Raw genomic sequence first — 21698 nt, forward strand, 5'->3', positions numbered from 1 at the left:
TTCCAGAAGACCAACTTCAGCCAGCAAAACAACATGAGTTGAGGGTGGCTCAACTGGAGACGATATATGTAGACTTCTCTAAAAGGATTTTCAAAGATTCTGTATGGAAGAACTGACAAAAACCCCCATGCCTTCACTAATATCCTAAAATATACAAGATGACTTAATAGTTTCTTCTCTGTAAAGGGAGGGTACACAAAGTACTGTGAACAGGAGCCACAACAGTCACAACAAAATGATTACTTGTTGAAAACAATTTGTGTTGGTGTAAAATATAATCTTGAATTATATATTTTTGTGTTTGTGTATAATATATTTTTCCTGTTGTTTGTATAGAAAAGCTTTCATAAAGCACAAATAAACTACAGTATTCAAAAAAGCATTTGTAGTCTAAAGTCCTGTTTGTATGTATAATAAGCTGTTAATGAAACAAGGGGTGTACTTGTTTCATTCATCCATCGTATAATCCTGCACGGTCCTGGGCTACAGTGCTGCTCTATAGCAATATCTGTCAATATTAGTTTTGCCTCACTTACCGGGATAATCTGTTCTGGAATCAGTTTGCGCACAATCTTTTCCGCAGAAGAACAAAGCGAAGCGTGAAGATGCGATCAGGATCTTTTTCACAGCGGATGCTCTAGACTGGGCACAGAAACAACTACTGACTGTCACCCAGTTTTATAAGCTAGCAAATCGAAAGTATTATTGTCAGTTTCGTTTGGGCGAGGCTATTAAGGGGGATAGGCTACGATATTACATAGTCTGTTTGTATTACAGTAACATATTGATATTCTGTTGTTATTACAATTACATTATGACACGTTAGCTCAGGATTTGTTCAATAGTTCACCATATGTAACTTTACTGATATCAACTGTGGGTCAATCGATTAATCAATACCGCAACCAAAAATTTGAATAACAATAATTTCCCGTAGAGCGTTATGGAACGTATTACTGCAAACTGTTCTTCCTGATTGAAAAGTCCTTAAATACGGAATATTCATTTTATGTAACATGCAAGTCCGTTTCTGCCATAATTTGACTCTGAGAGAAATTGATACCTCTTTAGACATCAAAAATGTCTAATTACAACATTGAACGATATTTTTACAGTTCGCGAAATTGCATTTAAGGTTGTAATTAAAATCTCATGAAAAACATGTTTTCAACGTACAAAAATGCCGCGTTACTCACACATACAAAGCACTGTCTGTAAGTTATGACTTCAGATATGTCTGCCATTAAAAGTATTGATATCAAAATTGTGCCAAGTTTCATTAAACAATACTGGCTAATCTCACACAAATTAAACAAGCTGTATTTCACAGCAATGCTACCTAACGTTTCCTCAATTCTCTCTTCTTTTTTTTTTACTTTTTACTTTTTTTGTCTTTGTTATTTTCATTTATTGTTTTAGTTTATTGTTTTTGCCCAGAACCTCTGAGGGGCAAGGGTGAAGGTGTTCATTTATTTGATTTCGTATTTGTGTGAGTGCTCTCTCTCTCTCTCTCTCTCTCTCTCTCTCTCTCTTTCTCTCCCTCCCTCCCTCCCTGCCTGCCTCCCTGCCTCCCTGCCTCCCTCTCTCTGTCTCTCTCCCTCGCCCCCCCCCCCCCCCCCCCCCCCCTTCCTTCCAGGGGCGTCACACCGGCATGGCAAACCTCTCCTTGTTTGCCTGTTAAAGAAGTGTTTTCTTTGACACTTTGCCTATAAGGCCAGCATCCCAGAGTCGTCTCTTCACTGTTGCAAATGAAACTGATGTTTGGTGAGTACTGTTCAATGAAGCTGGCAGCAGATGATCTGTGAGGGGGCTGTTTTTCAAACTAGAGACTGATAACCTTGTCCTTCTGTGTAGTTGTGCATCTGGGCTTTTCACTCCTCTCTCTGTCCTGGTTATTCATAGTACTCACACTGACACCGCAGCCCAGTATCTCCCCCAGCCTCCCCCAGCCCAGTGACTCCCCCAGCCCAGTATCTCCCCCAGCCCAGTGACTCCCCCAGCCCAGTATCTCCCCCAGCCTCCCCCAGCCCAGTGCCTCCCCCAGCCCAGTGATGTTTTTGTGAATAGTTTAAAGATTAAAAGAAAATGAAAAAAAAAGAAGTTAATACTGATCATTAACACTTGCCACACAAAGTACTTGATGCCTAGTTGCATGATTTATTACTTGAAAATGCATTGTGTGCATTTATAAATCAACATTGCTCCCACGCTTTGTGGAATTGTTATTTTTATTTATTTATTTTTTGGTTATCTTTATGTTTTTATAAAATGTGTGTTTAAACTGGATGAGTGGTCCTGTGATAGTCTGCTGCAGGTTAGCCTGAGCTCACCTGCCTTTTGCTCAGGCCTCACCTGGACAGGAGTCACCTCTTTAGCTTCTGTGTGCTTCATCACCCTTTTCCTGTCCCCTGGCTGAATGATTTATTCCCCAAGGGACAGAATGATTTTCCCTGCTCCTCTCAGGAGCTCTGGGTTTCATTGGAAACACTTTCCTCCACTTTGTGAAGAGGCTGCTGGATATACAAGTATGAGTGATTATACATTTGCTTTGTAGTTCTGAAATGTGTGAAGACAGTAGGACCTGGTGAACGTCTTGGAGCAGCATTTGGTTTCCCTTCAGTTTGTTGGAGAAACAGTGTGGTGCATCCTGGGTAAATATCTGCTTTGATCTATATTTTTGTCACTTTTAAAATGGCTGACTCAACTAACTCCTGCCCCATAATGTGTTGAGTCCTGGTCTAGCACACTGTCTCTGACTCAAAGTGTACAGACTCCAGTGACTGAGTCCTGATGTAAATCCTGGTTGATTGTAAGACTAGAAGGTTCAAGCTTTCATCTTTATGCCCCTTTCATTGATAAACATGGAATGGGTTTTTTCCCCAGTGCAGGTAATTACATTGGGCACAAGTGTAAATTGTGTATTTTCAGCTACCTGAGACAGAAGGTGAAGCCAGCAGCAATGATGTGATGTTAAATGGATTTACTGACATCTAGTGGTAGAATGGCGATACTGCCATTGTCTTCAGGCAGCTCAGTTGTTACATTACATTACAGGGATTTAGCAGACGCTCTTATCCAGAGCGACTTACACAACTTTTTTACATTTTACATTGTATCCATTTATACAGCTGGATATATACTGAAGTAATTTCGGTTAAGTACCTTGCTCAAGGGTACAACGGCAGTGTCCTACCCGGGAATCGAACCTGCAACCTTTCGGTTACAAGTCCAGGTCCTTACCCACTGTGCTACACTCCGTCCTACAGCTCAGTTGTTCAGGCAGTGAAGAAAATAAGGGACTGTTCATCAAGTTCAGGTGAAATTAAACATTTATTTTGATTATGCCATTTGTGCAAGTAATAAGTGCTCAAACATGTGGTGAAATACATCAATTTTACTAAGTGCAAAGAAGCAAAACAAATTTTGAATCCAGCTTTCTAAGGCTTATAAAGTGATAAAAAAGGCTCAAAGTGATAACAACAATCCTTTTAACATTGTAACAAGAAATCATGTGTTGAAACTATTTGAAGAATATGAATGGATGAAAGCTATGCTATTGTGTAAACAGATTATCAAGGCACTTAATAATGTATGACTTCAAACAGCCAAGCAAGCAGTGATTAAAAGCTGATAATATTACCAATAACACATGAAGTTTATGTGCTTTATTAATATAAAAGACTCATTATAGGAAGCATAGAAAAAAACATAAAATGTAATTTATATTTTCGTTAAAAGTATTCTTTTTGATATAGAGAAGGTCACAAAATTAAACAAACTTAAAATATCTCAGCCTAGTTACCATCCCTGATTGTGCATCCAAGCAATGGAATAATGAACAAAGCTCAGCCATGCTAACTCAGACAGTGTGTATAGATAAAAGCTGCATAGGTTATGATAGAGGTAACATCACCTTTTAGCATGTATATGGTTTCATATGTATAATGACTGGTTGATGGTATTATCTGTATCTGAGTGTCAGAGACAGCTCAGTGAAGGCTGCAAAAATGCAGTAATGTATGTATCAGCGATTCTCACTATTTCTTAACATCAGTGATGATTTAATTTAATGCTCCCTTTTTGAAATGTGTTTTATTTTTATTGTATTTTTATTTGTACCATATGGGCCTTTCTTTCATAGAATTCAACTTGGTTGGGGCACTTTTTGTGATTAGCCATGATATGTGTGAGTAGGCTATTAATTAATGCCACTCAGAAAACAAATTTTCCACCAGACTGCAACAGGGGCCATATAATCCATTTAATTTAGTCTCCTTCTGTTTTAATCTGGAGGGATTCCTTGTACCTGTGAGGAAACTATTTCATATGAATTCCAATCAGAAGATCATCATACTGAAACATCCATTCAATCTCCTGTTTTCATCTGGAAGGATTCCTCCAGGCTTTTCATGGCTTGGTCATGGGTTATATCTCTCCAAAGAGAGGGGATGTCTGCAGGCTTAGCATCATATTCCTTGGCAAACTGCTCATTAAACCTGTTGAAGACGTACTTCCAGTAGTTTGAGGCCTGGATGCTGGTGTCAGGCTGGATGCGCCAGTCAGGGTAAATGCTCTGATAGTCCTTGTATGGATGATATTTCCCCTTAGTTTCAAATGACCGGAATGTTCCCTCACTGGCAACACAGGAGGAGCAGACCTCAACAGATAATTTACCCGAAACCATGTATCTGTATGACCCAGTCCCCTCAGGACGGTGAATGGAAGCAAAGTGCTCTGTGTGGTCCTTGCCGCCTGCTTCACATGGGGTCTTGCAGAAGGGACACTGCCTCCCACAGCCAAACACCCTGTTAAACAGCTCCTTCTGTGGCTGAAAGGGCAGTGAGGTCAGCCTGGCCCTCACATCCCTACCTTCCTGAAACTCTGCAGTAAAGGACTGCTCCATTTCATCCACAAGCACCTTCAGACACTGGGAAAAGTCTTCTGGCTTGGCAGTGTTTAAGGCCAGGACCACTTCAAGGGGGTCTTTGGGGATGATGAGCTCCTGTAGGTCAGTACAGATATCCTGAATGAACTGCTGAATGTTCTGGTCCTCCTCCTCATCCCTTATTGTCGCTCGTTCACTGGCTTTCCTCTCTGCTTTCTTAATGGCTTCCAATATTCTTTTTACTATCGCCCTCAGGTGCTTAATCTCAATGTTCCTGAGGCCATCTCCCTCTGAGAACTGCTGTATCATCTGCTCAAATATCCAGCCCTGCACAAAGTTCTCGTAGTTTCTTATGTAATTCACAAAGTCCTTAAAGTTATCCCCTAGAAGCAGCTGCTTGAGAATTGAGAACTGGAAGAAGGATCGAGTGCTGAAATCAATGTCTTTCTGCCCTGTCAACACTTCATCCACAAGGTCAGGGCCCAGAGACTTGGTGATGTATTCTTTCACTGCAGGTGCAAGACAGTTGTAGGTGAACTCTTCTGCTTTCTTCTGACACTGGTCTCTTTCATTGAACAGGTTCTTAAAGTCAGTGCAGTACTGTTGCTTGAACTGCTCCAGACAGCGACGTGGATCATTTGTATGGACAAAATCCAAATGCATTTTTTTAAACTCCCGTGCTGCATGTCCACAGATGTGGATCTTCAACTTAGCCTGAAACTCAGCACTTGTTTCCAGATCCCTGTGCCTGTCCAGGTGTTCATCTACCATGCAAAACAAGTCGATCATGCATGTGTTATGGTAATCAGACCTTGTTTTCATTTTCTCTTCCACAAACTGCCTGCTGCACTCAATGATGTGATCAGCCATCTTTTGTGTCTTTATTGTCTGCTCCTTGTCAAAAGATTTGTTCCGTATCTTTTTAAGCATTCCTTTACTGTTCACTTTGAATGGCTCCATTCCACATTCAGACAAGTCACCCACCTCGGACAGCATTTCACGTACTGAGCTGCCTTTTTTCTCCAAGTTAACCCACAGCTGGTGTTGGATATCTTGGACAATATCTCGGTTTTCCAGGCCACAGAACTGCAGTTGTTCCACAGTCTCTTTCCACATCTTCTCAAATTCAGTATCCAGCTGTTTTTCTGACAGATCTTTACTTTTGCTGCATTTCTCAACCAGGTCCAGCACCATCTGCTCCATTACAGCTGTATGATTTTTCTTGATGCTCTCTAACCTGATCATACCCTGTCTAATCTCCACTGTGGCATCTAGCCTGTTTTTAACAGAGTTCTTTGTCTCCATCTGGATGGATTTGGCTGAGTTTATGAATTCCTCCTTGTACTTCTCTACCAAATGAAAGTGTCCCTCTGGTCTATTATAGAATTCAGTGAGATTGTCCAAAATGAGCTTTTCTCCTTTAGCCAGTTCTACAGAGGCCTCATATTTCAGGCTGCTCATCAAGTCATCCACATTGGAGGATGGCTGAATCTGTGCTGCTATTCTGCCAAAGTTTGACACCTTTGTCTCAGCTTCCCTTAACCAGGAGTACATGCTTTTCCTGAAGGCCCACTCCCATGTGTTGAACTCAGTGCAAAGCTGAGTATAAGCATCAGCCATAAGGCAATCGCGGAAACTGAAGATGAAGTTTTCATACTTCACTGCGCTCCACAAACTCCTGGTCCATTCAAAGAATTCTTTGAATGTGTGTGGTGAGCTCTTTCCAGATTTGTGTTGCTGAAATGTCTTGATCACACTCTGCTTGAACAGATTCACAGACTCACTGTAGCCAGCATTCATTGGTGCCATGGGGGGGATGCCATGCCAGAGCCCAGGGATATACCAGGTGTTTCTCTCTGGATCATACTCCATGACATCAGTAAATTTGTGGTTGTTTCCTCTCTTTTCCATCTTAGCTGCTACTTGGGTCATCTCATTCAGCTGCTCCAGCAGAATCTTCCTATCTCTCATGTTATTTTCATGAGCAGAGATGTCTGGTACATTCTGGTGCACAAACTGACAGCAGGGTTTTCTCCCAACTTCTTTCATGCGCAGGAAGGCGTGCACCACAATCTGCAGGATGTCCTTTATCTCTGTGCAGTTCTCCATGGCGATGTTGATGACTGCAATGTCACTCAGCCCCACCACTAGAGTGGCCAGTTCATTATCATGTTCATAACTGTCATCCAACTGGGTCAACTCTGGTGACTTCAACCCTTCAGTGTCAATAACCATGATGTAATCACACCCAAGCTGCTCTTTAAAATCCTCTTTCACCCTGATGAGGAGCATGAAGGCCCCTCTTGTGCACTTGCCACTACTGACGGCAAACTGGACCCCGAACATGGTGTTCAGGAGAGTGGACTTCCCAGTGCTCTGCACCCCCAGTACAGTGATCACCCGGATCTTACATTCATACTGTGTTAGATTATGGAGTTCCTTCAGAACCTGGGTCACCCACTGCAGAGGAATGTTGGATGCATCTCCATCCACCAGCTCCAGAGGAAAGCCTTCCTGCAGCAGCTCGGCAGCCAGACGTGGCAGGTCCTGAATGTCAGGGGTGGGGCCTTTGGGGTGTGAGCAGGCCGACTCATACAGCTGACCCATTTCCCTCAGGAAGTGCTCTGTCCCCAGAGAAGAACTGGAGATCTTCCTGTCCAACTCTGCAATGAGCTGCTTGTTTTCCTCAGAATTATGACACTGTTCCTTGTACTCTGCCCGAAGGAGTGGAAGGCTTTTGCGTGACAGGTTGTCCAGGTCGATCCTCATCCACTTGAGGAAATACTTGCGCTCCTCTGTGGAACCAGACATTGCTTTGATGAAACGGAACATAGACTCTGAGATTTTGTGAGCCCTCTGCTGTGCTCTGAGCTGCTGCTTCTGATCTGCCAGCTCATTCCTGTAAACTTCTATGTTTTTATTCCCAGCATTTTTCAACCTGCACTCTTCCCTCTCCAGTTTGGCCAGCTGTTTCCATGCACATCCTTGCAAGGGCAGCTCTTTCTCCTTGAAGCTTGGTATATCAGAAATCCTTCCTGTGATTTCATCAGCGTTCTGCTTGCCCCTCTGACAGTAAATGTAATCTTCATCAACATGGATTCCAAATTCATGGGCAACAGCAGACATCCCTTCAACACTCATTTTGACCATGTTTCCCTTTAAAATGTCAGCCATAGCTGAACGCAAGTAACTCACAATTTCTGCATCGTTCATCTGCGAACCCTTTATAATGATGTTACAGGGTTTTATCTGTAACTCAGAAACACATCTCTTGAAGTCATCTGTATTGAAGCTCTTGCTCTGTGAATTGATGATCAAGTACAAATGAGCCTGAAGTTTCTTGGAGTCCAAAATTTTGTAATCAAACCCAAAATCATCACAAAACACAAATATGGCAGCAGAGGTTTGGCAGAGGAAATCGTATTGAGTTTCAAAGTCCCTGAGGTCCCCACGGAGGTTAGCTATAGCCAGTGGCTCAGAGAAGATGTCAATGGTTCTCTTCCCACTGGGCAGATACCAGCTGATCTCCACCAGCCCGTTGGAAATCCTCCTTGGGGTGTTACCGCACTCCATGTTTCTGTGAACAAAGGTTTCGTGGTGCTCCTGAGGGCTACTGAGAAGCTGGTTAAGAATGTGAGACTTGGACAAGCTGCTGTTTCCCAGCTTCACAAAAGAGACCAGGGGGAGCTCAGAGAGAACAATGCTCTCCTCCACAAACCCTTTTGGGTCTGTCAAAGAGTGCGGCTTGTACTTTTTCACAACATCCCTCATGGCCCAGAGCATTAAAGTGCACTGCTGTGTGTCACATTCAGGAAGCAGCAGAGGGACAGAGAACTGGCACATGGACATTTTTAAAACCATCTCTTGCTGAAGAAAGCCATCTGAGCAGAGAAACACAGCAGTTATGAGGTCCAGGGGGTTGACTCTGTTGCTGTGGCCCTGTGGATTGCACAGGGTGTCCATTAAGCTGTCCAGGTTTTGGGAAGTCATGTCCTGTTTTGAGGTGCACCTCACACTCCTAGCAGTCACATTCACCATCATCAACCTCCTCAGGAAACACCACGGCAGAGATTTCAGAGACTGGATGCTTTCATCAGTTAAAGTCTCTCCATCAATCTCCAGCACCTTGCTCAGAGTCAGCTTGTTCTTCAGGTGGTGTTCCAGTCCCAAGTCACTTAACAGCTCAGCCAGACTGGTTCCTGTCATTGGAGATGGAAGCTGCCTTAGTACATGCATCTACAGTAACAATATATTTAAAGTCACATGTTTGTATAGTAACACACAATCCATTTAAAGTCACAGTCCACAAAAAACATGTTTTATTGATAATCATAATGACCCAAAAAAGGTATCCCCATTGCCCAATATATATATATATATAATATGTCAGAGGTTTTAAATGACATGTCTAAATATTAAATATGCATTCCCTATTGTGTACGTTTTGTTCACTCACTTGTTTGTATGCATGTTGAGCTGGTCTTGTTGCAGATGCCATTTGGAAGGACTGCAGTGAGGTTGAAAGTATATTTCATCCCAGGTCTCAGATCAGTAAGGACAGCTGTGGTGGTGTTGGGTGCACATATCTGTGATCTGGGCTCTTCTCCCTCACAGCCGTAGGTGATGTGGATCTCATGAGATACTCCCTCAATGCTGACCCAGCACGTGCTCTGCACATCTGTGGCTCTCACCCTCCCAGGGGCAGATGGCTCTATTTGAGAGAATGGAGAGGGACGTTTCAATTGGAGCTGTAACTTCTCTTAACAGGCAAGCAGGATGTTTATGTAAGCTTTTATTTATTTACTTGTAACTCTACAATATAAAAAATCATAAGTCAAATAACCAAGTCAAATGGAAATTTCATTATTAGGCAAAATATAAATATGCAATGAACACAAACCATTTTATCCATATACGCTGCTACTTGTCGCATTTGTTGCAATACTTTTTTATTATCTTTGAAGAGCACTACTGTTTGGATGGATGGATGATGGATGGAGGGACTGATGGGTTAGTAGAAAGAGATATATTCATACTGCACGTGAATGACAGTTTGTAGTTTTTGCACGTGTACTTTCTTATGCTGCAGCTTCTGTGTGTCTGTGTGTGTGTGTCTCTGTGTGTATGCGTGTCTCTGTGTGTGTGTGCATGTGTGTGCGAGTGTGTGTGTGTTCCATGCTGGGTCCAGATCACGCATGTATTGTATGCAGACACATCAATAATATTAACATACCATATAAAATAATGACAACAGGCCATTCAGCCCAACAATGCTCGCCATTTTTCTGACAAAACTGTACCTAGTGCTCTAATTACCTACAGATTAGACAGTATCTAACACCTTATATGGAATGTCTGTATGGAATGTACCTTTTGTTAATTTCCATTCATGTCCCCTTGTTCTACTGACTGAACTCAACCTGAAGAATCTCTTGTAGTTCACCTTGTTGATCCCCTTTTTGAATTTAAAAACCTCTATCAAATCACCCCTGAGTCTCCTTTTACTAAGCTTGAAGAGGTTAAAAATCTTAAGTCATAGCTTTTATCTTTCATTCAAGGAATCAATTTGGTTGCTCTTCTTTGAACCTTTTCCAGAGCCTTTATATCTTTCTTATAGTTCAGTCCCCATAACTGCACACAATACTGCAAGAGTGGTCTAACAAATCTATTATATAAGGTAAGTATAACTTTTTTGGATTTATACTCAATACTTCTGGCTATATATCCCAGCATTCTGTTGGCCTTATTTTTTTTACTGCTACAGCATTGAAAGAAACATTTAGGATTTCTTTTTGCATAATGGACAATTTTGCTTTCAAAGAGCTTCTTAGTTTTCTGAATTTTTTTTTTTTTTTTTTACCTTAGTACACATATTACAATATTCAGCCTTATTGCTCCCAGTGCTGTTGTTTTTATATATCTTATACAGTTTTTTTTCCTCCCTCAAACTCTCCCGTATGGATTTGCTCATCCACAGGGAAGATCAACTTACTTTTCCTTACCTTGGGAATTAGTTTACATTGTGCATCAAGAGGCCATAGAGGCCACCTTATTAATTGTAATTGATAATGCCAAAATATATCAAAACTAACTGCAGAATGATCACTAGTCTCAAGTGGCTTGATTACCTCTATGCTACAAATTCTGTCGAGATCATTACATAGCACCAGATCCAGAATTGATTTCCCTCTTGTAGGCTGACTGACATATTGTGCCAAAAAAAGGTTATTTATAACATCTAAAAATTCTTCCTCACTTTTTCCTTGTCCTGTCATCAATTCCCAATTAATAGTGGGGTAATTGAAGTCATAATAATACCCATAATAATAGTCTCACCTTCCTGACAAGCTTGCTTTATGTTTCCATTGATTTCACACTACTGTCTGAAGCTGACGGCCAGTAACACAAGCCTACTGTAAGGCCCTTTTCATGTTTGCAGATGAGCTTAATCCAAATATCCTCACTAGGCTTGAGCTGGTCAATTTCTGGAATTTCCTGCACATTCAAATTTTATTTTACATAGAGAACTACACCCCCACCACTCCTACTGGATCTACCATTCCTCATGAGTGTCTATCCCTCTATATTATATTCAGCCCCATCCTCCTCTCCAAGTCATATCTCTGTAATCCCAATTATGTCATAGCCCGCACTATTCATTGCAGCCTCAAGATCTAAAAATTATTTTTCATATTCTTTCTAGCATTTAAACAAAGACATTTCAGACTATTACTTATACACATCCTCTTCCGTTCCCTCTCCCCCTGCCACCCCAAGACACCCTTACTAAAATTTATGCTTTTAAAATTTTGCTTTAAAAAGATTTCATTGGTGTTCACATTAATATAGGAAGCCTTGACAGCTACACCGTCCAACTCTTTCCACTCTCTGACCACCCTGCCCCCAAGTCCCTAGTTTAAATAATGCTGTGCTGTCCTAAGCATACGCCGGCCCAATGCAGCAGTACCCCTTCGATTCAGGTGCAGCCCATCACGCTTGTACAGGTCACCGCTGTCTCAAAAGGAGTCCCAGTTCCCTGTAAACCTGTACCCCTCTTTCCTACAACAGGTTTGCCACCAACGTGTTAAATCTCCAAAAACACTTTGCTTCCCTTTGCTTGCATGTGGTACCGGTAGTAATCCAGAAAAAACTACCGTGGAGGTTCTGCCCTTAATCATTTCTGCTAGCTCCACAAATGTGTCCTGCAGAGCCTCAAACCTACCCTTACCTATGTCGTTGGTTCCTACGCAAACCATACCCCACTGGATCCCTCCCTGCCCTGACCAGGAACTTGTTTGCACGTTCCAGGAGATCTCCTACCTGGGCACCAAGAGAACACCATGCATTGCTTTTCATGCGAACATTTTATGCTGTCTGCCCCCCTATTAATTGAGTCCCCCACTATCACTTACTCCTTTTTCTGAAAGGATGTGGCCATCTGGGTACCCAGTGGCTCCTCAGTCCTCCCACTCTCAGGATCAAGAGCCAGATCCAATTCCTGCAAGGGCTGGAATCGGTTGGAAACCAAAACCAGTGGAGATGTCGCCCCTGTGCAGTGTACAAGCCCTTTTCTGCGCTTTCGCCCTGCTGTCACCCAACTCTCTCTCCCTGCCTGCTTTGTGTTCCCCCCCTTCCCAGCTGGGGCGTGCACACCAGTTTCTTAAAGAATAAGCTGCCCAGTTCCCGGAACTCTACTAATTGCGAACTATCTCGCAAGATCAAGAATCTCGCTTTTGAGGTGTTTAACCAGTCGTGAACTGTGGCAGACAAGCTCCCTCAGGAAATCTCTTTCCAGAAGTGCGATCATCCTGCAACTCTCACACAGCTTTGGCCACATTTTTAGCCCTCTAACTATCACCCTCTCTCTCCCCATGTCGAGAAAAATTTACTGCAGAGACAGAAAAAGGAAAAAGGTACAGAAATTTGGGTAAGACATATGGCCACCCAGTGATAAGGGTAGAGAGGACCAAGGATTCATATACTCCTAACAGTGATCCAATAAAGGAAGGACATTTCTGGAAAAAATAGTCGAGAGAGATTTGGTTATTTAAATGCCCAGATATTTAAACCCGAAGTTTGACCATTTATCAGAAGTTTGACAAAATATTTATCAGAAAAAGCTCACTTTTCTAGAGGTTGAGCTTATATCCAGAATATTTTCCAAAAGTGCTCCACAATGTAAACAGCCAGGACAGAGGTGACAGGGTTGGAGATAAGAATTGAGGAAATATTGGGTAGCATTGCTTTGGAATACATCTTATTTAATTTCGGTGAGGCAAGATAGCCTATATTGTTTGTAGTACCGTAACTTGGCGTCATTTTGATATCAATACTTTTAATGGCAGGCCTGGATTTTGGCAGTCTGAATGAATGAGTTATAGACGGTGTATGTCTTGTATGTGTGAGAAACTTGGCATTTTTTTACGTTGAAAACGCTGTTTTTTATGAGATATCATTTCTTTTTGTAAAGCGTTTTATTATGAGTCAGAAATGCGAAGTGACCCTGTAAGAAATGGTTGTGGATTATGGCTATTGTTGTGTGAATTTGTACAGTCTGATGAGCATGTACCGTTTAGCACTTTCGGTTTGCTATATATGTAAAACAGTGGCTGTGACAAAGATTGCGGTGGTGTAAGTGTAAACGCATCACAAACGCAGGTGAAATATGGCCAGTGTATGTACTCACGGATCTGACGGCCATCCAACGAGCCTTGATTGACAAAAGAATCAGCAAGCCCGTAGAATTAGAGCTCCCTAGGTCGCAACTTGTGTACCCTTCTGTCCTGCTCAGTTGTCTGTTATTTGGTGGAGATGCACTTTTAGTACTTGTAAGGTTTCTAAGGCATTTTTATAGGCTTATCTGCAGGTAGGAATCCTCTTCGCTGTTTTGCTAAGCTAGAACTGGAAACTTGATAGTGGAGAATAGGAGCAGAGGCATATGTCCCAGCAGGCTTTGCATATGAGAAAATAACAACAGTGTAAGAGAAATTAGGAGAAATAATGAAATTGCATAGTTGAAACAATATGCTTTTAGCAGAATGGGCATGTAGGTGAAGGTTGACATTATCACAGACTATAGTGCGAAGTAAATGAAGTGACCATGAGAAAGCTTATTTTCCTTATCGAATGGTATATATAACAGTCTGTATAAAGCATTATTTGTTAAAGTGGAGGGTTAAGTAATGTGTGAAATATATTGCACTGATGTGCTTTTCTCATGTTGAGTAGTAGTAGTTATAATTATGAGTGAGTCATGATTTTAAATGTAATGTTTTAATGGGGAGTTGCAGAATGTACATACGTAGTAATTGTTTGTATGTGGCTAGATAGAGAACAGGACGAGGTAACATGAATGTAGAAACGTGGCGTTTGCTGATAAGAAGGTTTTGTACGGTAGCCAAGTGAAGAAATATAGTTAGTAGAAATGGTACAGTGGTGAACTGGTGTAACTTTTTAATATAAGGAATACATGTGCCGTCATGAAATGCATATGGGTGGCCGTGAATGAGTTTTGGTAAAGAAAATCTAAGCGTAAGAAAACGTTAGTGTAAAAGAGGAAATGATCTGCCTGACGGCGAGGCGGGATTCAATCCTTCAATTGGTGGTTTACCAATCTGTGACTTAGTTAGTGCAGCACCATGACATAGCTATGCAATGCATGAAATATCATTAGCAAACCTGTCCGTGGTTTTAAAGAAGAACACAGGCCAGTAAGCACAGAAGAGCTCCTATTGAATCCACATGGCTTTGCAATATTGTAGCTGGTTAATAACTGAACGTGCAGATGGTACGTCATAATGCAGTGTATACGTTCGGTGAACGGCGGGTAGATATGGTGCAAAAGCAATAATTGAGAAGTAGTAGACAATTATTAGTGAGGGTAAAAGCAGGTTAAAGAAACGTGTTCCTAGCTGGGCTTGAACCTAGGACCCCATGTTCCCAAGATCTGTAACCTTGCCCACTAGGCCACAGGCAGACTAGCTGTTTAAACTGGGAATGTTTCAGAGTAAAAAGGTATGGGTATTTTGCGTGTGTATGGGAGTTTTTGATTGGGTCATGTAGGTGAAGATTTGGCTGGTGTCGATAAAATGTCCAATGGGGTGACATGTTAGTGGGATAGGTGGCAGTAAAAATAAGAATAAGAAGAAGAATAAGAAGAAGAAGAAATAGAAGAAGAAAGCAAAGAAGAAGAAGGAGAAAACGCAAAATCCCCTTAGTTTGGGGCTTTACTGTGTGGACATGTGAAGTTGTTTATGAATTCTTTCTGTTGAAATGGGGTCAGAATGTACAGAATTTAATGTTTTTAAGGGCTGAGTGTCTGTGCCTGTTGTGGTTATTTCTGTGGGGAACCCTGAAAAGTGCCAAACTCTTGGCATACCTGCCATCCCAATATGACTGAAGAGGAATTGTACTAAACTCCTATCGGCTAATAAGAGAAAATTGAATGTCCACTATTGTATTCACAGCAGTGTACCTTTGATAGTAGTGAGTCATCTACTAGAAAGTCAATCCATGTATAGGAATGATGTGCATGGGAAAAGAAAGAATAGGCTCTGGAATCTGGGAAATTGAACCTCCAAGGATTGGTTATACCTAGTTGCTTCAGGAAAATAACCGTCAGTCTAGCTGAATTGGACGGTGGGGGGTGGGGGGGGGGGGATTTTTGGATTTTCAAATTACTTAAATTAGTTTAGGGGGTCATATACCATCTAACCTAAGTAGGAACAAGCCTTAAAAACAATATTTGACGTGCAGTCGATTTTTTAAAATTATTTTTTTCAGATGTGTGGGAATCACACCTGACCTGTCCAATTACAGAAGCATTGCCTACAGCAAGTACAGTAAGCCAAAGTTTGTAAATTGCGTGCTTGTCACTGTAAATGTGTATGTACCATGGAGACCATTCTAACCTAGCTGAACATTCATGAAAGGAACTGTCAGGGCTAGTGAACCTAAGCATTGGCTTTTATTTTTTTTAGGCTTCCCACAATCCAAAGACAACTCTGAATTAAATGAAACCTAAACAAACAACAGAGAGTTGGATCTTTTGGAGGGAGCAGAGGTTGTTATCATGATGCTAACTCTAACAACAACAGGTGGATTTGGTGGGCCAGGGCATATTCGTTCAACCAGTTAAGATCATCAACGGCAGTTTCTGGCTAACTAAAGCTTTCTTAATCAAGGCGAAAACAGATAGAAAACCAAGACAACTGGAAACTAAAATGTTGCATTGCCACATTGGGTAGTTAACAAAACGTTTCCTCACCGATTAAAATAGCCCTCTTTCTTTAGCATAACACAATAACAAGGTGGCCCATTGTATAAAAATAATATATACATTTATGTCTCTCCAAAGTTACTAAATCGCACAGTTAGTCGTGCAACCCAATACATGCAGATTGGAGCCGTCCAATGATGAGCTAGCAGGCCCAGGCCAGCCAGCCCAGCCCAGCCCAGCCCGCTGCGCTGCATAACAAAGTTCATCAGACATCCGTGTCGGGTCTCATAGCCTCACACTGCAATTTATGAACACATTTTTCAGCTTCTGCTACCGCTGCAAACACATGCTTCATGCCATTCTTGTTGACCAGTAACTTTTCAAGAAATTGGAGGCTATAGCCGAACTCCCTCAGCCAAGCTTTCACCTGCTTGAATGCAGCCCGTTGTTTAATCACCTCTGCGCTGAAGTCAGGATAGAACACAACCTTGGATCCGCAAAAAGACAGGGGACTCTTTTCCCATGCTAGCTGTAGGATGCGTAGCTTGGTCTGGAAGACGTGCACTCTGGCAATCAGAGGATGAGTTTGGTTTTGAGCTGTCTATCACTGGCAGGCCATCAGAACCTCCCTTGCAAACAACTCAATGAGCAGGGTCCCCCTAAGCTCTTTTGGTCTGTTAGATTCTAGGCCCTCTCTCACACCTGTGACTCGTATGTTGTTTCTCCTGGATTTATTCTCGAGATCATTAACCTTGAATTTAAGGGTGATATTAACCTCTTTACATTGGTGCATATAGCCTCCACTGTGGTCGTCTTTCATCTGTGGAGCTAAGGACTATCTCCTTGGCCTAGATAGTCTGGCTAAATTCAGCAATGCTAGTTTGGTTAATTCAAAATGTTTGGGATCCTGACGGGTGCTGGGTGGCTTATGTGGTTAAAGCACCAGGCTGTGGTGCATGGATGAGCCTCACGGCCTCGGCTGAAATTTGGATACCCTCAGTGCAGACTGTGGGCAATAGCTCCATAGAGCAACGCACAACTGGTGATTGCATTGTGCAAGGTACAGGAGCATTCAGTCAGATAGGGACCAGAGTTCATCACTACCTGGTAGCCCCAGGTGACAGCACACATTTTGGAGGAGAACCAGATGTCTACCTTATTCGACTGTGTGGTTGTCTACCTTATTCGACCATGTGGTTGTCTAGCTTATTTGACAGTGCGGTTGTCTAGCTTATTTGACAGTGCGGTTGTCTAGCTTATTTGACTATGTGGTTGTCTAGCTTATTTGACTATGTGGTTGTCTAGCTTATTTGACTGTGCGGTTGTCTTCCATATCTGACAGTGAGGTTCACACACAAACATGACTGCATTCACAGATAGACATTCCAAATTAGGGTGGAAATTTTATATATACAGCCCCACGATTGGGGCCAATTTTTTTATGTTCGGAGTTAGGAAACTGTGGTTTTTCAGGACGGGGAACCCTTACTTCTGCTGAAGGTTTCGGAGGTGGCATCACTCAGCACCCCATCTTCCATCGCCGTGGAGACGGTGGCAGTGCATTCAGTTCCCGGCTTCTGGTCGAACAGCACAACCTTGTGGGCAGAGATAAAACTGCGCCAGCGCTCTGTTCTAAAGCTGCTGACCGACGGTTGGAAAAGACAAAGCCTGTCCGCTGTCAACTTCCCAGGTACAGTAAGCTCTATGTGAACAAATATTAGCATTAGTAACAGTCATTATTCGCTTTACTGTGTTGTTCAGGCATATATATATATATATATATATATATATACTGTATACACAAACACACACACACACACACACATATATATATATTTGATTCCAGTACTTTTCACTTCCTGTGACAGCGTCATTCTCCCAAATAAAAGAGCCCATAAAATTACACTGTAGACTCTTGAGCCAGAGATGTTCAGAGACAGACCAGTCACACTCCCAGATATAACTGGCACAAGGAAGTGTCCCCAACCCTTATCATGCACCCCAAGTCAAATTTAGATTAAAAGTGAAACTATTTGTATCTGATTTTAAAACCAGTTCCTTTGTACCTGGGGCAGGTGTGCCAGGTGTGCTGTGCTCAGCAGGTGTAATGTCTCTCTGCTGGGTCTCAGATTCCAACAGACTTGACTGTGGCTCGTCTTTTTCTTTTTGCTCTTTTAAAGTTTCCTGTAAATCAGACTTTAATTTACCCTCTTTCTCATTTAATCGATCAGTGAGATTAAATGCAGATATTTTTTTTAATTTGTAAAGCATGCAAAACACAGAAATCTTGTCAGCAGATTAAGCAGCTCTGCTAGCTAACCATTTCATCTGAAATAAGCAACAGGAAATTGACTGCATCCATAAACTAATCAAATGGTTGACATGAATGCAGTTTAGCAAACTAGCTGCATCTGTCCCCACATGAATATGACCTAGCAAATGTCCTGATTGCCATTGAAAGTTGCTTAATATGTAAGAAATATGTATATGCTGTGTATAACTAGCTTAAAGTGGTAGCCAACTAGCCAACTAGGCAACTTTGGTAGCTAGCCAGTTGGCTAATCAGTCGATTTTGCCTGTAGATAGAAATTCATACATGATAAATATTGTTGTTGGGTCAAGTGCTGCAACTCAAGCACAGTCGACCTGGCTGTCTAAAGATAACCGACTAACCAAATTCACAGAGCTTGTGAGCTATTAAGCCCGCTCATAAACTCTTTAACTTGAGAAGTGTTATCTCAGACTTACGTGTAGTGAACCGAACAGACTATCTCCCCATTGTAAGCACAGAATGTATTCATGTGATTCCAATGAACATATCCACCCCTGACATGTTCATGTTCTTGTGATTCAACTATAGAATTGCTATGAGTGCTATGCATAAATGACCTTGAATAATTCAAATGTTCAAATGGTGTGAATGATGCTGTACAGAAATAAAGACTGATTGACCAGCCAGGGTGTACCTCTGCCTCATCTTCAGGAGAGCCAGTGTCAGGGGGGCCAAGGCTCTGGGACTGGGTGTTGTCATCAGAGTGGGTGTGGTCACTACTGTGGGTGTGGTTATCAGAGTGGACTTGGCTCTCACTGACTTGGTGCTCAGGCCTTTCTTGTTGGTCAGAGTCTAATACAGTGGGACAAAAGAGCAAACAGAACAACAGCCATCACAATGTAGGCAGATCCCTCTACACACGATAAAACACTGGCTCTAAATATCTTTCCATTTACCTGAACGGCTGTAGAAATAAACAATTAACAGTTATTGCCAGCCTGCTGCTTAATAAGGGCCCACAGACAATACACTCTTTTATGAATTTTATTGTGGGTTCAGAAAGTTGGGAACCATGGTTTCACAATACAGGGGAACCTTACTTCTGTTGAAGGTTTTGGGGGTGGCATTACTCAGCACCTCTTCTTCCATCGCCGTGGAGACGGTGGCAGTGCATTCAGTTCCCGGCTTCTGGTCCAACAGCACAGCCTTGTGGGCAGAGATAAAACTGCGCCAGCGCTCTGTTCTGAAGCTGCTGACCGACGGTTGGAAAAGACGAAGCCTGTCCGCTGTCAACTTCCCAGGTACAGTAAGCTCTATGTGAACAAATATTAGCATTAGTAACAGTCATTATTCGCTTTACTGTGTTGTTCAAGCATATATATATATACTGTATACACACACAAACACACACACACACACACACACATATATATATTTGATTCCAGTACTTTTCACTTGCTGTGACAGCGTCATTCTCCCAAATAAAAGAGCCCATAAAATTACACTGTAGACTCTTGAGCCAGAGACGTTCAGAGACGAACCAGTCACACTCCCAGATATAACTGGCACAAGGAAGTGTCCCCAACCCTTATCATGCACCCCAAGTCAAATTTAGATTAAAAGTGAAACTATCTGTATCTGATTTTAAAACCAGTTCCTTTGTACCTGGGGCAGGTGTGCCAGGTGTTCTGTGCTCAGCAGGTGTAATGTCTCTCTGCTGGGTCTCAGATTCCAACAGACTTGACTGTGGCTCGTCTTTTTCTTTTTGCTCTTTTAAAGTTTCCTGTAAATCAGACTTTAATTTACCCTCTTTCTCATTTAATCGATCAGTGAGATTAAATGCAGATATTTTTTTTAATTTGTAAAGCACGCAAAACACAGAAATCTTGTCAGCAGATTGAGCAGCTCTGCTAGCTAACCATTTCATCTGAAATAAGCAACAGAAAATTGACTGCATCCATAAACTAATCAAATGGTTGACATGAATGCAGTTTAGCAAACTAGCTGCATCTGTCCCCACATGAATATGACCTAGCAAATGTCCTGATTGCCATTGAAAGTTGCTTAATATGTAAGAAATATGTATATGCTGTGTATAACTAGCTTAAAGTGGTAGCCAACCAGCCAACTAGGCAACTTTGGTAGCTAGCCAGTTGGCTAATCAGTCGATTTTGCCTGTAGATAGAAATTCATACATGATAAATATTGTTGTTGGGTCAAGTGCTGCAACTCAAGCACAGTCGACCTGGTTGTCTAAAGATAACCGACTAACCAAATTCACAGAGCTTGTGAGCTATTGAGCCCGCTCATAAACTCTTTAACTTGAGAAGTGTTATCTCAGACTTACGTGTAGTGAACCGAACAGACTATCTCCCCATTGTAAGCACAGAATGTATTCATGTGATTCCAATGAACATATCCACCCCTGACATGTTCATGTCCTTGTGATTCAACTATAGAATTGCTATGAATGCTATGCATAAATGACCTTGAATAATTCAAATGTTCAAATGGTGTGAATGATGCTGTACAGAAATAAAGACTTATTGACCAGCCAGGGTGTACCTCTGCCTCATCTTCAGGAGAGCCAGTGTCAGGGGGGCCAAGGCTCTGGGACTGGGTGTTGTCATCAGAGTGGGTGTGGTCACTACAGTGGGTGTGGTTATCATTGTGGGTGTGGTTATCAGAGTGGACTTGGCTCTCACTGACTGGGTGCTCAGGCTTTTCTTGTTGGTCAGAGTCTAATACAGTGGGACAAAAGAGCAAACAGAACAGCAGCCATCACAATGTAGGCAGATCCCTCTACACACGATAAAACACTGTCTCTAAATATCTTTCCATTTACCTTAACGGCTGTAGAAATAAACAATTGAGAGTCATTGTCAGCCTGCAGCTTAATAAGGGCCCACAGACAATACACTCTTTTATGAATTTTATTGTGGGTTCAGAAAGTTGTGAACCATGGTTTCACAATACAGGGGAACTTTACTTCTGTTGAAGGTTTTGGGGGTGGCATCACTCAGCACCCCATTTTCCATCGCCGTGGAGACGGTGGCAGTGCATTCAGTTCCCGGCTTCTGGTCCAACAGCACAGCCTTGTGGGCAGAGATAAAACTGCGCCAGCGCTCTGTTCTAAAGCTGCTGACCGACGGTTGGAAAAGACGAAGCCTGTCCGCTGTCAACTTCCCAGGTACAGTAAGCTCTATGTGAACAAATATTAGCATTAGTAACAGTCTCAGTATTCACTTTACTGTGTTGTTCAGGCATATATATATATATACTGTATACACAAACACACACACACACACACACACATATATATA

At 42.1% G+C, this 21698-nt stretch overlaps 2 protein-coding genes across 3 annotated transcripts in view; both read right to left on the bottom strand.

Moving 5' to 3' along the window:
- Window positions 1-19561, bottom strand: part of LOC118231725 (interferon-induced very large GTPase 1-like) — a 32007-nt gene extending 12446 nt beyond the window's left edge. Inside the window, exons 1-6 of the mRNA XM_035425850.1 lie at window positions 19476-19561; window positions 19070-19227; window positions 18170-18287; window positions 17593-17805; window positions 9342-9596; window positions 4385-9084 (exon numbers count right to left, since the gene is read on the bottom strand). Coding sequence (XP_035281741.1) covers window positions 4385-9084; window positions 9342-9596; window positions 17593-17805; window positions 18170-18287; window positions 19070-19227; window positions 19476-19524 — 5493 coding nt within the window. The 5' untranslated portion in view covers window positions 19525-19561. The remainder of the gene's footprint in view (window positions 1-4384; window positions 9085-9341; window positions 9597-17592; window positions 17806-18169; window positions 18288-19069; window positions 19228-19475) is intronic.
- The window catches only part of LOC118231724 (titin-like), a 237812-nt gene that overhangs the window by 108910 nt on the left and 107204 nt on the right, over window positions 1-21698 (bottom strand). Inside the window, exons 7-8 of one of the 2 annotated variants that reach the window (XM_035425843.1) lie at window positions 21365-21577; window positions 21003-21116 (exon numbers count right to left, since the gene is read on the bottom strand). The exons of the other annotated variant lie outside the window; for it this stretch is intronic. Of the exons in view, the coding sequence (XP_035281734.1) occupies window positions 21003-21116; window positions 21365-21577 (327 nt within the window). The remainder of the gene's footprint in view (window positions 1-21002; window positions 21117-21364; window positions 21578-21698) is intronic. 2 annotated transcript variants of the gene reach the window in all.

This window comes from Anguilla anguilla, chromosome 7, assembly GCF_013347855.1.
Source record: "Anguilla anguilla isolate fAngAng1 chromosome 7, fAngAng1.pri, whole genome shotgun sequence".
In the NCBI taxonomy this organism is placed as follows: Eukaryota; Metazoa; Chordata; class Actinopteri; order Anguilliformes; family Anguillidae; genus Anguilla; species Anguilla anguilla.